The sequence below is a fragment of the Rattus norvegicus genome, chromosome 15 (assembly GCF_021556685.1).
Source record: "Rattus norvegicus strain SHRSP/BbbUtx chromosome 15, alternate assembly SHRSP_T2T, whole genome shotgun sequence".
Taxonomy (NCBI): Eukaryota; Metazoa; Chordata; class Mammalia; order Rodentia; family Muridae; genus Rattus; species Rattus norvegicus.
The window spans coordinates 755,742-769,056 of record NC_141548.1 but is presented as its reverse complement, the minus strand read 5'-3'; the positions used below and the strand labels follow the sequence as shown (position 1 = coordinate 769,056).

Genomic DNA, 13,315 nt, shown 5'->3' with positions numbered 1-13,315 from the left:
AAGTTCTCAGTTTGCCTGGAGTTGATTCTGACAGCTCAGGACAAGAATGAGTAAATACTTCCTACGCTGTGGGCGAAACTGGCCTTTTGGGGTGTGTGGGATGACATCCTCTTGGTTTAAAACCATATGCCAGAAAAACAACAGATTGTCCATCCTGTGCATCTTGGTCCTTGCCAGGATTACCATTTGTAGTTCCTGAGGATGGCTAAGCTTGGTTGTGTACTAAATACTTTCCTGAGTCCTCCCCCTCTTCCGAGCTTCCCCCTTTCCTCTAATGCAGGTGCTAGATATGAACACTGCTGTCAGTCACCACCCAGGAAACTAAGCCTGAGGGAGCTTATATAGTTTTCTGGGGGATCACAACTTGTAAGTGGCAGGCTTCTTATAAGTAACTCAGGAATACAATATAGGAAGCCTCGGGGACCTTCTTTTACCTTACCCTGTAGTTTGCCCATCATCACTTCCTAAGGAGCCATCTCCCCACAGCTACTGGCATGGGAGACCAAGGTGTCAACCAAGGACTTCCTTTACTAAGTAGTCCAATGGAATGTGGCCAACAAAAGTGTCAGCCAACAGATAAGCCTGTCAGACACACTTTTCAGGAACCTTGTGGAAGAGAGCTCTAGTCCTTTTCAGATACAATCCTTGGACAGCCCACCCTAGAGACTTCCTGAGAACAAGCCTGAAAGAGATGGAGAAAGAGGCAGAATCCCAAGGAGGAGCGCTGATTGCCTGAGTGCAGATCTGCAGACTGTCTGCCATTCCCTGGGATCCAGTCATTCTGCTACTTGCCTATACATAGCAGAAATGGCTCACATCCAGAATGTGCCTGGAGAACATAGTTATTGGCTAGATCTGCCTACTTTGCAGCCTGATACGGTTAGCTCCATGGCCCTTGATGCTGGGTCTGAAGTTGGCACTCCCAAGGGCAAGCAGGGTTATGGTAAACCCTGACCTTTAAGCCTTTTTCAGATACCTCAATGAGTTGCTCATCTGGGAATGGAATTACCAATTTAAAAAAAAAAAGCCAGAAGCTCATCCTGTCTCACCAACCAGGTTACCACTAAATCTTGCTACCAGCAAATTTCTCAATGGATAACCAAAGCAGAACAGCTCATTTCCCTGTCTTTACCTTGTAAGTCCCCTAAGATGCAACCTGATATTGTAGAGGAAAAAGTAGGGAAAACAGGTAGCCTGTGGCAAAGAGAGAAAAGGTATGTGCTGCTCTCGCTTCCAAGGAGAGAATTCAACACCTAATTGACTCACTTTACAGACTCCCAAATCCTCAGGGCCTGAAAAAGCACTGTGCCATCAACAACCATGTGGAGTCCTTTCAAGATATTAAATCTACTGACTTCTCTTGGTGCTTTGGGAAAATGGCCCAAATATGGTGATTATTAACCTCTAAATGATTGTCACTGAGATATTAATGGTGCTTAAGGGAGCTCTTGCTGAGTGCAGAACATTTAATCACCATTGCTGAGACAGACCAGGTTTGTTGCTGAAATCTGATTCTTTGTATGACATCAGCAATATCATAGATTATTTGTGTGAGGACACGGACTTTCAAACTGAGCTCTATGACCAAGATAATACTTGAAAGCTATGTAGAAAACCTGCAAGATTAACCCTGATGACTGTTCTCTGTCCTCTGTGATGTGGTCTTTGATATCTTGAAGAGGACAGTTTAGAAGGAGGGGGCAGTTGACAGGAGAAAACGATGTATGTTTGCAGCAAAAAGAGTCATTGAAGATATCTATGTGCAGCCTTGATGGCCAAGCCCAAAGGCTTGGATGAAACATGAAATCATCAGTAGTTAGAATGGTACCCACCTTGCCAAGTCTAGCTCCTTGCTTTAAAGGAAAGATGGTGATCCTATAATGAAAACCTGGCTCTCTCTCTCTCTCTCTCTCTCTCTCTCTCTCTCTCTCTCTCTCTCTCTCATTTTTTTAAATGTCACTTTTGTGTTTCCACGGAATTTCTGAGTTCCCATCTATGACTTCTCCATGGTTGTTCTAGTTTGGTATTTGTATTAGTTACTTTTCTGTTGTTATGATAAGATATAAGACTAAGGAAACTGATAGAACAAAAGCATTTATTGGGGCAAGTTCATAACCATCATGTCTGGGAGCATGGCAACAGATAAGCAGGCATGGACCTAGAGTAGAACCTGAGAGCATCTAATCTTATCAGCAGGCAGGAGGAAAGAAATGGTATGGCTTTTGAAACTTCAAAACCCACCCCAGTAACACACCTCCTCCAACTAAGCCACACCTCTCAATCCTTCCCAAACATTTCTGCCAAATTAGGAACACATATTCAAATATATGAGCCTCTAGAACTCATTCTTAATCAAGCTACCACAGTAGGAAATGTTTCTAAAGGCTCATATGTTGAAAGGACTTGTTCCCCCACTTGGTGAGAATATTTTGGGAGGGTCTGAAAACTTTAGGAAATGGGGCTTAGATGGAGGAAGTAGGTTAGAAGCATTAGAAGCCATGCATTTCTGGTGGCTACATCTTGTCTCTGATGTCTTCTCCCATTCTTTACTTATTTTCCTCTCTCCAGACATCTATGAGGTGACTAATTTTGCTTTCTCAGGATACTCCACCTCACTATCAGACAGGGTAACAAAGCTAGCTGGCCATGGGTCAGAAACCTCTGAAACTCTTGAGCCCAAAATTCTTTCCTCCCTTAAGTTGTTTTCTTGGGAATTTTGGTACAGTATGACTAACACTGGACTCCAGTCATTAATATGGGTGGACACAGTGACTCATCAATAGGCAAGCAAGATTCTGACTGATCAGTGATGTTTCCCAGGACTCCTGGGTGCTGGAAGAGAGAGTCGGATTTTTAAGATCAGATCAGAAAAGCCAAAGCTGCCAAGAATTCGTCTCTGCCCTTACAGAAAATAGAACACACTCTGGTTAACCCTGAAAATGTCAGCCACTTTGCACAAGAAAGCACAAATTTATCCCTGTTGCTGACTGCTACTTTGCTTCTGGTTGAGGGCACAGCCAGGTGTCAACAGCCTTTTTTATCTTTTCATTGCAACATTTGCTAGGTATCTACGAAGTGACCCAAATTGGAGCATTGACTGGACCAGGCCACACTGAGATTAATGAACTTTGCAATGCAAAATGAATCAAAATCAAGTTGTGTCATGTCTGTCTGACCCTAAGTTGTCTCTATAGTCTGTTCCTTAGTTATCTCTGTATCAGTCTCCTCTTGTCCACATGAACTGCTCTGAGGCTTGGCTTCAACAGCCCTTCCCTGGACTACTGTTCCTTTCTGGTCTTCAGATCTATTAAATCTTAGATACTTCAAACCAATTCTATACAACTAGTGGAAACAGATTTCCAGAATGCTATGTCCATACTTCCAATTAAAATCCTTCAACATCTCCAATTTGCTCTCCAAATAACCAATCAACCTAAGCAACCCTCATAGTCTGGCTTCTACTTTGCACTCCTATATCCACCACCACAAATATCCTGCCTCGTGAACAGCCTTGGAGCCATTTCTAAGGATATATATATATATATATATATATATATATATATATATATATATATATATATTAAAGGTAATTTTGAAAATGCCCCCTGCATGTATTATTTAGGTCACTGGTTAGTGGCTGTGCACATAGGCTTCATAGGAGAAAACATTTTCGTGGTAGATAGCAATGGCTTTCTGAGCACAGGCAACAGTGTTTTACCTCACCCTTTATACTCTTACATATGGTACAGATGTTCACAGGAAGCACATGTTACTTAAATGATTAGAGGAAACCATGAGGCCATTTTCGTCTTGGAAAAGCATGTACCAGGTAATCCATATTTTAATAAACACTATTGACTATGCTCAACAAGATGTGGGATTAAAGCCCGTAAGCAGATTTCATCTGGCTTTCATGGTGGAACAAATGACCCAGCACTGAAAGTTGACTCACCAGCTGGTAGGATGACTGAGGAACTTCCAGAGGCTCACGTAAATGACCCAGAATCTCTGGTCTTCCTTAAATAGGCCATCTCAGGGTACAGAGAATCTTAGGCCCCTTGTTAACTTACAGGTTAACTTGCCCTAATTCTGGCTACACAGTCCCCTGCCTGTCCTCCTGCTCCTTCTTGCTCCTTCTGTTGTTCTCTTAATTATGCCCCCTCCCCTGTCACACTGCTGTGTCCCATTTCTTTCAGTTCTACGATAACTAAGCAATGGACTTCAGACTGGCAGACAATCACTACATGGGAAAGTCAGACAGGATTTTTCTAACAATGAGGACACAGCTTCCCCACCCAACCTCCCACTATAAAGTCAGAGTATACAGCACTCACAAGAGAATCTGCCCAAGGCCAAAACCCTAGAAACCTGGGGCTTTATTTCTTGCACAGAGCTTTGAGAAACAAGCTTGGATTGCCTGAAAGAAGAAGCAGGGCATCGCTGGGCACCCCATGAAGAAAGTGACCCCCATGCTTCTAGAGTTCCTGCAGCTAAAGGAAGTATTTCTTTGGACCTGGAGATTTGGTCTCTGCCTCCTTACCCTAAACTCGCCCTCCTTATGTCAACATATTTAGGAGAGAAGAACGGCTCAAAGGTCCCACAGGTGTCATATTCTCTTACTGCATGCTTTCTACACATATCTTGATTGAACTGAGCCCCATGTTCCTTACCCTTCATGTGACCATCCCACAGGCCCACTAGAATACTAGAATGAAAGACACTGATTTTTCTCAGGGTTTTTTTCTTCTCCTCAGGAAAGACCCTTCCTCCTTCACAGCTCCTACCACGCCCAAGCAGCGACTTTCTGTGCATCCCAGACCTGGGCTCACTCCTATTCTAACACCTATACTCTGGCAGGAGGTCTAGTTTTATGTTCCCACTCCCATGAGACCTCTAGTCACAATATTTGTTGGGGCACACACCATCCACATTCACTTTTGCATACAGAGATGCTAACCTTAGACTCACAGGGTTCACGTGGCCACCTGGTTGTAACTGCCAATAGTAGGAACCCAGAATATGCATAGTGTAGGGTTCTGAGGAAAGACATTGTCTGAGAGTAGAACCTCCTATATGGGAAGTGGGGGTCCTGAGAAAATGCTGTTTGAGCGCTAGGATTGCAGATAACCAATTGCTGCTTATGTGCTGGAGAGCTGCTGCCTCCCACCCCCCCAACCCCTACCCCCCACCCCCAAGCACAGCCTCCTCTTCTTCCAGTCAGAAACTTCTACTCTCTTTCTCCTTTATATAGAAAATAAAGCAGCATCATAACTACACAGCTATGAAAAGGCTGCTCTCCAAAGCTGCCATATCAAACGTCTGAATCTAGAAGAAAAGCCATCTTTGCTGAGTGGCAGGAAATGGGTGAGTGCCCTAGCACAAGGTTGGTAAAAGATACTCAGATGGCACATTGTGGTCATTCACAGAGGAACCGCATGGGAAGAAGAGGGCGGGAACACTATTCTCTCTGCATTATTGCTAGGATCTTCCTAGAATCTCATCATAGAACAAAAGTTTCATTGATTTATGAGGTCAATGATAAGTAGAAAAAAGAGACCCGAGGACATGTGAGAGTATGTGTATGTTTCCATTACAGCACCCCCACCCCACCCTAATTCCTGCTAGAACACAAATCTTTAGGATAAGACCCCAAGTTTGGTACTGGTCACTCACCAACTCTCCCTGGGAGGGGTGTTGGGAGGTCGGATCAGCCTTGTAATACAACTTCAGTATACGTTCACACTAGATAGATTTTTTAAAAATAAATAAAAGGTCTCCCTCTGTGGGCCTGGATAGGCTGAAACTTATTATATAGAACCAGGTAGCCTCAGATTCACAGAGATCCACTTGCCTCTGCCTCCCTAGTGCTGGAATTAAAGGACCTAGTTAGATATGCTAGCTTTGTTAATCACTTCTATTTCAAAAGCAATATAAGCCTACTGCACAGAAGATCTATAAAAAGGTAAAACTTAAGGGTACATTTACTCAAAGGACATTTTAAAAATCACTACCTATGAATGTTATTATAAATCAAAAATGGAGAAAATAAATTTTTACCTCCAAAGATAAAATATAAAGGGATCAGGCATAACTTAAGAGAGCTTTGTGGCTCTTTGCACATTTTGACCTGTCTATAAAAAGTGAATTTTATCTCTTATTGATACAAATGAATAATTGGAAAGGGGGATGATATGCACTTAAAATAAGGATCAGGGTTGGCGATTTAGCTCAGTGGTAGAGCGCTTGCCTAGCAAGCACAAGGCCCTGGCAAGGCCCTGGGTTCGGTCCCCAGCTCCGAAAAAAAGAAAAGAAAAAAATAAATAAAATAAGGATCAATAACAAAATAAAAGCACACTTGCTAGAAATAAGATTCAAGAAGCTGGGTTCCAGATTTCACACGTAGGAAACCAACCGAACCCAAAGCCCTTGAGCAGCGGGGACATTAATTATACATGGCACAGCATAGAGGTGTCCTGCTTTCTCTCACCCATCAGGCACATTAAGGCCAACCAAAGAGGAAATGGAGCATTAGAAGAGGTCTTCTTAAAATGTAATTTCCTAGCAGGGTTTACGAGCTGCAGTCACTCCCTGTTAGAGGGCTCCTAAGCCTTTTATTAGTGTGTTGACCAACAATGGCCAGGTTTGAGGCCAGCTCTGGGCACCGACAGGTCATCAGGCAGGGGATCCTTTAGGGAATGTCTGGCCCTGTCTTAGCTGTGTTTTCCAGATCAGAACACAGTTAACAGAGGCAGCCGTGGTGCATTTGACTGGAGGTTTTTAGGTTTTTCGCCACAAGGCAGTTTGCAGAGCACACCCTCAGAGTTCTCTGGATATAAAGCAAGACAGCTCAAACAGACTTAGGAATGAAAGGATTTTCTGTTTGCCATATGATCTTTGTGATTGCCTGTCAAAGAAAAATTGTTTCTCTTGCCTTTATAGCCAAGTTCAATTTCTTATTTAGTGGTAACTAAAGGAGTGTTTAGGACCTGGTAACAAGGACTTTCCAGGCAGTGAGCAGGTCCATCCCTCATCCACGATGGATGGATGGGGCTCTCCCAGGATGCCTATGTTGCAGACCACCTTGGTGCCTAGATAACCAGCCATGTGACCTTGCCAGACTATGTCCTCTTTCCCACATGTAGAACCGCATCTCTGCCTTTCTCCTATATCTCCCTGACCCTGCAGAAGAGAACACTGCAAACCGTACCTTAGTAGTTGAGCTCTCCAGTTCTGTGCTATGTCACTCTTCCTGTGAGTAATGTAACTCTATCGTTTTTAACACAATGAAAACAGATGCACTTGGTATTTACCACCCTGTCCTAAGGAACCAGACGGGCAGAGGACAAGAATGAGTAGCTTACCTTGTTTTAAGGATATTCAGAAACTGCAAAATTTCTGAAAACTGAATCAGTCTGAGAGCTCTTAAAAATCTCAAGCCTGGAAAAAGAAACAAAACAAAGATGTTACTTCTAAAGCTTGATCGTCGTGCTCACAGCCTGCCTTCTGAGATAGCAACTCTCATCTATTCAGGGCGTTGTGTAGACCTTATAGAAGATGCATGCTCCAATACCTTGGACCTGTCTCTTCATTTGGATTCTTCACTGGTTTAATCTTAGCTGGTGAATGGGCTTGCCAGTTAAATGTGAGCTGTTTGAAACCACATAAGAGAACACACTGGTGGAGGGGGCCCTCATTAAGAAGGATCTTCTCCTCTGGTGAGCTCTGACGTAAAGCCCTGTTTCTGAGCTACCCAGTGGTCTGGCAGAATTTGGGTCTCTGAAACATACTGAGAACTGGGATCACTCAGGGTAACCCTTGAGCAGATTAAGAATAAATCGGATCATCTTTGAGATTTTTTTTAATCTTTATTTTCAGCCCTGATAAAATGAAGACTATAGCCCAGAGAGTTGCCCATGTTCTACAATATTTTATATTTTCTCCCAGTTAAAAAAAAGAGACAAGAGAAAAGAAAATAAGTACAGAGCAATAAGATACCACACTTCATAACTTTGGAATTCAAATTTTAACAGTTCCATTTTCACTAATGCCAATTATTATTATTATTTTTTTTTTGCATCTCTGGCCTTCTTGATTGGAAGAGTTGTAACTTCTAAGTGGAGAGGAACAACAGTCAGTGAGTTGCTTTAGGTTTTGTTTTTCCCCCAGAAACGGGGTCATACAGCCAGGCTGACCACAAAAAACGTCACTCCATAGTAAACTTCTGATCCTCCAGCCTCCAGTGGTAGGGTTGCAGAGGTACTCTGCCACAGCCAGCTTCTTCCTTTGCCTCTCCTTTCCATTCTTCAAGGGTTACTTTATTTCTAAGTCATGTGACAAAAATGATCTCAGTCAGCCATGGATCTTAAGACCTTTACCACTGCTCTGGAGAACTGCTTACCAAATGCCATCTGCAGGCTTTAGGGAGCCCATTCCTGATGCATTTCCTCTCCTATGTTTTCAAAAGCATCCCAAGTGCTAAGTGTGGCCCTGAACACAGTGGACTGAGCTGGAAGCTATATGTACAGCGTGAGAAGTTATTCTGTTACCCTTAAGGGAGGTCATGAAGGAAGTTTAATATGCATGGTGAGATGAAGCAAAAAATGAACATCACTAGAGAGCTTTTCCAATCCTCCACAGTGAAGCCCGGGTCCTGGTCGCCTTGAACAAAATGTGCTGTAACTGACCCAGTGTACAATTGTTTTGCTAACAAGTCAAAACTAACCTACAGTCCAGAGGTGGGAGTGCTGGACTTATGAAGAAAGAAAGAGAAAGTGACAATGGTTCAAAGGGAGCGTTTCTCATCAGAAAAGAACCCATCCTTGGGAATAAGACATGATTTTCAGAAAGCATGTTCCTACTTTTCTAAAGATTATTTATATAGTTTTTATCAACTGTAACAGGCAGGCATGAGAATCAAGCTAAGGGAGGAACGAGGTTTGAAAGCTGAGAACACAGTCTTACCAGAGTGCTGGAAGGCTGTCTAACACTGCTGGAATCTGAATTTGAACACACATTGCCTCAAAAGAGTGAAAACAACGTTGAGGTTTGGTCTGTTGTTGTGTATTGTAGTGCTAAGTGTGGCCCCCAAGACCTGGATGCCCCAAAGACAAAAGGGTCCTTTCCCTCACGTAGACCCAAGAAAGGTTATGTGACCTTGTCCCCAAGTTATTTCTGATTGGTAAATAAAGCCTATAGCTGGGCAGAATTGAGATAGGGGAGTCTTAGTATTCCCACCTTGTGGTCATAGGAGATCATGAGGAAGGAGAGAAGAAGACAGAAAGAGGAGAAAGACACCATGGGTTAGGAGTCAGGAAAGCCTGGCTCTGAGGACTGACCAATTGGAGTTAGGAGCAGCCCAGATGAAAAATAATAAGTAAGAACTCAGGATTATCAATAGGAAATAGATTTCAATAGCATGGAGGATAGATATCTACCTGACATTAATGCTGATAAAGCTGTATTATACATATAAAGATCATATGTGTCTTTTATCCAGAAACTGAATGATCAAAGGTGGAGGTAGAAAGCTTGGATTGGGATTAAATTTTTTCTACAACAACAAAGAAGCAGCAGGTGGGGTCAAGGGAGGACTTAATGCAGGTAAACAGCAATGGTGTAGAGATCACAGAGACCCGACAGGGGAGTAAAAGGAAGGACAGACAACTCTAATGTCAGAAGCAGTACCAGAATGCAATAGAAAACGAACTATCTAGAAATGAAAAAAAAAATGGCATGAGATTAAAAGAGCCAAGACAGATCTGTCTGCCTGTTTGTTTCCACATTTCAAGTATAATAGTCAGTTAAACGCTGAGTATAGGCATCAGACTTGGGGAGGATATTAAAATAGGAAGTGTGAAATGCTCTCATCTAAGTCTTAAGTGTTCCCCTGAAGCTCACCTCTGAAAGGCTCAGTCCCTGGCTGTGGTACAAGTGGGAAATGGGCCTCTAACAGGTGAGGCCTTACAGGGAATGTTCTGAATGGCGATGTTGGTACCCCAGCCTCTTCTCTTCTCCACTTCCTAGCCTCCTCTAGGTGAGCAGTTCTGTTCTAGCAAACACTGTCCACCATGGCACTGAGTCCAAAGCCATGGCCAAATGATCATGTACTGAAGGCTCCAAAATTACAACCCCCAAGTCCAGCTTTCCTACTTCTTGGTTGTTTATCTCAGATGAAAAGCTAACACTCATAACACCTGGGCAAACCTCCAATTTTTGACAAACATTTTTTGAAAACTACTCAAGTAGCTCTGCAAGACTAAAATCAACAGCAACAAAAACATTTTTGAATAGCCCATCTTTGATTTCTCAGGTTGTGCAAACCATTTGATAAATCATTCATTCAATCAATTAAATCAGGTCAGACATAAAAGGTTGGAGAATACAGTTTCAGACTTCAGGTCACTCAGTGATCTCACATTACTATGTCATAAAGTGACAAATACTGAACTTGAAGTTGTCAGCTGGGACAGACTCGCTAGCAACATGGCGCTGTTCCTGGTTTAGCTACACATGCTATTGTTTGTATGTGTGCACAGTTGTGTATGTATATATAGTTTGTTGAACCAAATACCACTGCCCTAAACTTTAAGTTGAACTTTTTCCTCATATTCCTAAATGCTGGTATTTGCAGATTGGCACATACTACTGACTTCCAAGAATATAATCGAATGAAGAATTTTCTTCAGTGGATGTAGGTGAATATGAAGCTAGGAATACAGGGAATGGGGAAGGCATAGAGCCTACCTAGATCATGGTTCGCTTTAACTGCCAACTTAACACAAACCTAGAGTCATCTGAGAAGAGCGAGATCAGCTAAAGAAATGTCCAGATCAGACTGGCCTGTAGCCATGTCTATGAGGCATTCTGCTAATTGTTAATTGCTGTAGGAAGGACCAGTCCACTATGGGCAGTACCATCCCTAGGCAGTAGGCTTGGGCTGTATAAGAAAGCAAGCTGAGCGAACCAGAGAGAAGTAAGCCAGTAAACAGCATTTCTCTATGGGTACTGCTGAAAGCTCCTTTGAGTCCATGCCTTGACTTCCCTGGATAATGGACTATAAAATGAAAAACCTTCCTTTCCAAATTTCTTTTGATCATAGTATTTATGACAACAACAGCAAGCAAACAAGGACAACCTATAATCTTGTTAGGGAAGCCTGTTCAGCTAGCCCTGAGTATCTTCCTAACAGGCGCTACCCAGAAGACAGTGCAAAGCCAATAGAATCTATGGAAAAGAGGGCAGACACTTGGGCTCTCAAAGAAGTGTTCCTGGACTAGAGAATACAGGAAGGTGTCTACCCACAAGAAGAACCCCAGGTACTGGGAGATAAAGATTCTTAGGAGTTGAAGAGAGAACAGCTTGTTTCTTTGATGGCCTCTAGAGGTCACTACCTTAGCATTGTGTCTCACTGACAAAAGAAAAGAGTCCTTTGTGGGATAAAAACATCAGATCTCAGTGGTCTATAGCCTAAACCCTTCAGTCAATAGTTCACAACAGTTCCTTAGTGGCTTTTTAACCTGGAACTCTTGGGGTCTCTGCGCAAAATTCTCTCTTCACACAGAGAAGAGTCAAAGCTCTTTAGACACCTAAAGTAACATCATGCTGGGATTTATGTATTTCAAAACTCAGTCTCCTGTTTGTACTGTTGTTTGGTGGGGAGGGGGTATGGATCATTTAGGAGATAAAGCCTTGCTGGAGGAAGTATATCAATACGCAGGATTTGAAGATTTATAACCTCACCTGCCTTCCCATTTGTATATATTCTCTCTCTCTCTCTCTCTCTCTCTCTCTCTCTCTCTCTCTCTCTCTCTCTCTCTCTCCTACATTAACACCTCTTATCCTCTGTAAGTTGCTTCTGGTCATGGCATTTTATCACAGCAACAGCATGGTAACTAATACACACTCATCTTGACCTGGCATCTTTTCCTTTGATTATTTGGTTTTTTTTTTTTTGTTTTTGTTTTTTTTTTTGGTTCTTTTTTTCGGAGTTGGGGACCGAACCCAGGGCCTTGCGCTTCCTAGGTAAGCGCTCTACCACTGAGCTAAATCCCCAGCCCCTGATTATTTGTTTTAATCTTCCTGCATGTGTACATATGTGTATGATGAATGAGTGAAGGTAAGAGTATACGTGTGCCCCAATGTGAAGATCTCTGTGACTTGCCAGCCAGCCAGTCTAGTGCAGTCTGTGAGAGTCAGATTCAGCAAGAGACCTTGTCTGAAAAAAAAGAAAGATAACAAACTAGGAAAACACCCAATGTCAACCTCTGTCTCCACACATTCATACACAAGTGTATATACCTACACACACACACACACACACACACACACACACACACACACACACACGGCATATGATTATACTGACAACTTTATTAGTTAAAAAATGATATTAAAATAAAACAAATGTGTATTATTGATCACCTATGTTTTTTATTATTTCCTGTATATAAAAAACTTGTCTGTAAAAATCTTTACAGCAGAGGAAAACATCTAAGGATAGTATATCTCCAATACTACATATGTGATACATTATACATACCCATGTAAGCAACAGGCCCATGTTTTATACCCAATCATGTTAAACTGTACCCAAACCCCAGACTTGTGGCCACTCCTCTGAACCAGATCATCATCAGACCACTGCAGCTCCAAACTGGGTTCACAGGAGCTGTACCATTTTTCTACTGGTGTGGCAAAACATCATGGAAACAAACAATGCTATAAAGAAAACTTGTGTTTTGTCTTAGCTTCTGAGGTCTTGCCACCCATTTTTAGGTCTGTAGTAGTGAGCTAGTTCAACATCATGGGGGTTGGAGGAGGATTGGTAGAAGAAGCCTATTTGGATCTCTCTCTCTCTCTCTCTCTCTCTCTCTTTCTCTCTCTCTCTCTCTCTCTCTCACTGACTCTCTCTCTCTCTTTGACTGTCTCTGTCTGTCTCTGTGTGTGTGTGTGTGTGTGTGTGTGTGTGCGCACACGCACGCATGTGTGTTGTAGTGTGCATATACACATGGCTACAGAGGTCAGAGATTGACAAACATGTTAGTTTCTGTTAAATGACTCAATTTTGCTGTGAATAACATGTAAACATGCAGGTACAGCTTAATTGCTGTGCAATTCTGTTCATATAAATAGACTATGGGCACTAGTTGGCTACAGCTGCTTTGGAGGCATTCAGGTCTTATCTAGTCAGCAAAGGAGTGCACCAGGTTTTATGGATGCTCCCACTCGGCCTGAGAGGGTCTGTGAGGGGCCTGATGCTCTGCACTCTGAACAAGCTGTCAGTTAAGGCTGGACTGTTGGTCAGGAGATCACACTG

The 13,315-nt window shown here is 42.6% G+C and overlaps 1 protein-coding gene across 21 annotated transcripts in view; it reads right to left on the bottom strand.

The window, feature by feature from the left end:
* Kcnma1 (potassium calcium-activated channel subfamily M alpha 1) overlaps positions 1 to 13,315 on the bottom strand; it is a 705,305-nt gene that overhangs the window by 242,714 nt on the left and 449,276 nt on the right. For all 21 annotated transcript variants that reach the window (XM_087586686.1, XM_087586674.1, XM_087586678.1 and 18 more), the window contains exon 6: positions 7,362 to 7,437. In XM_087586686.1, the coding sequence (XP_087442812.1) occupies positions 7,362 to 7,437 (76 nt within the window). The remainder of the gene's footprint in view (positions 1 to 7,361; positions 7,438 to 13,315) is intronic.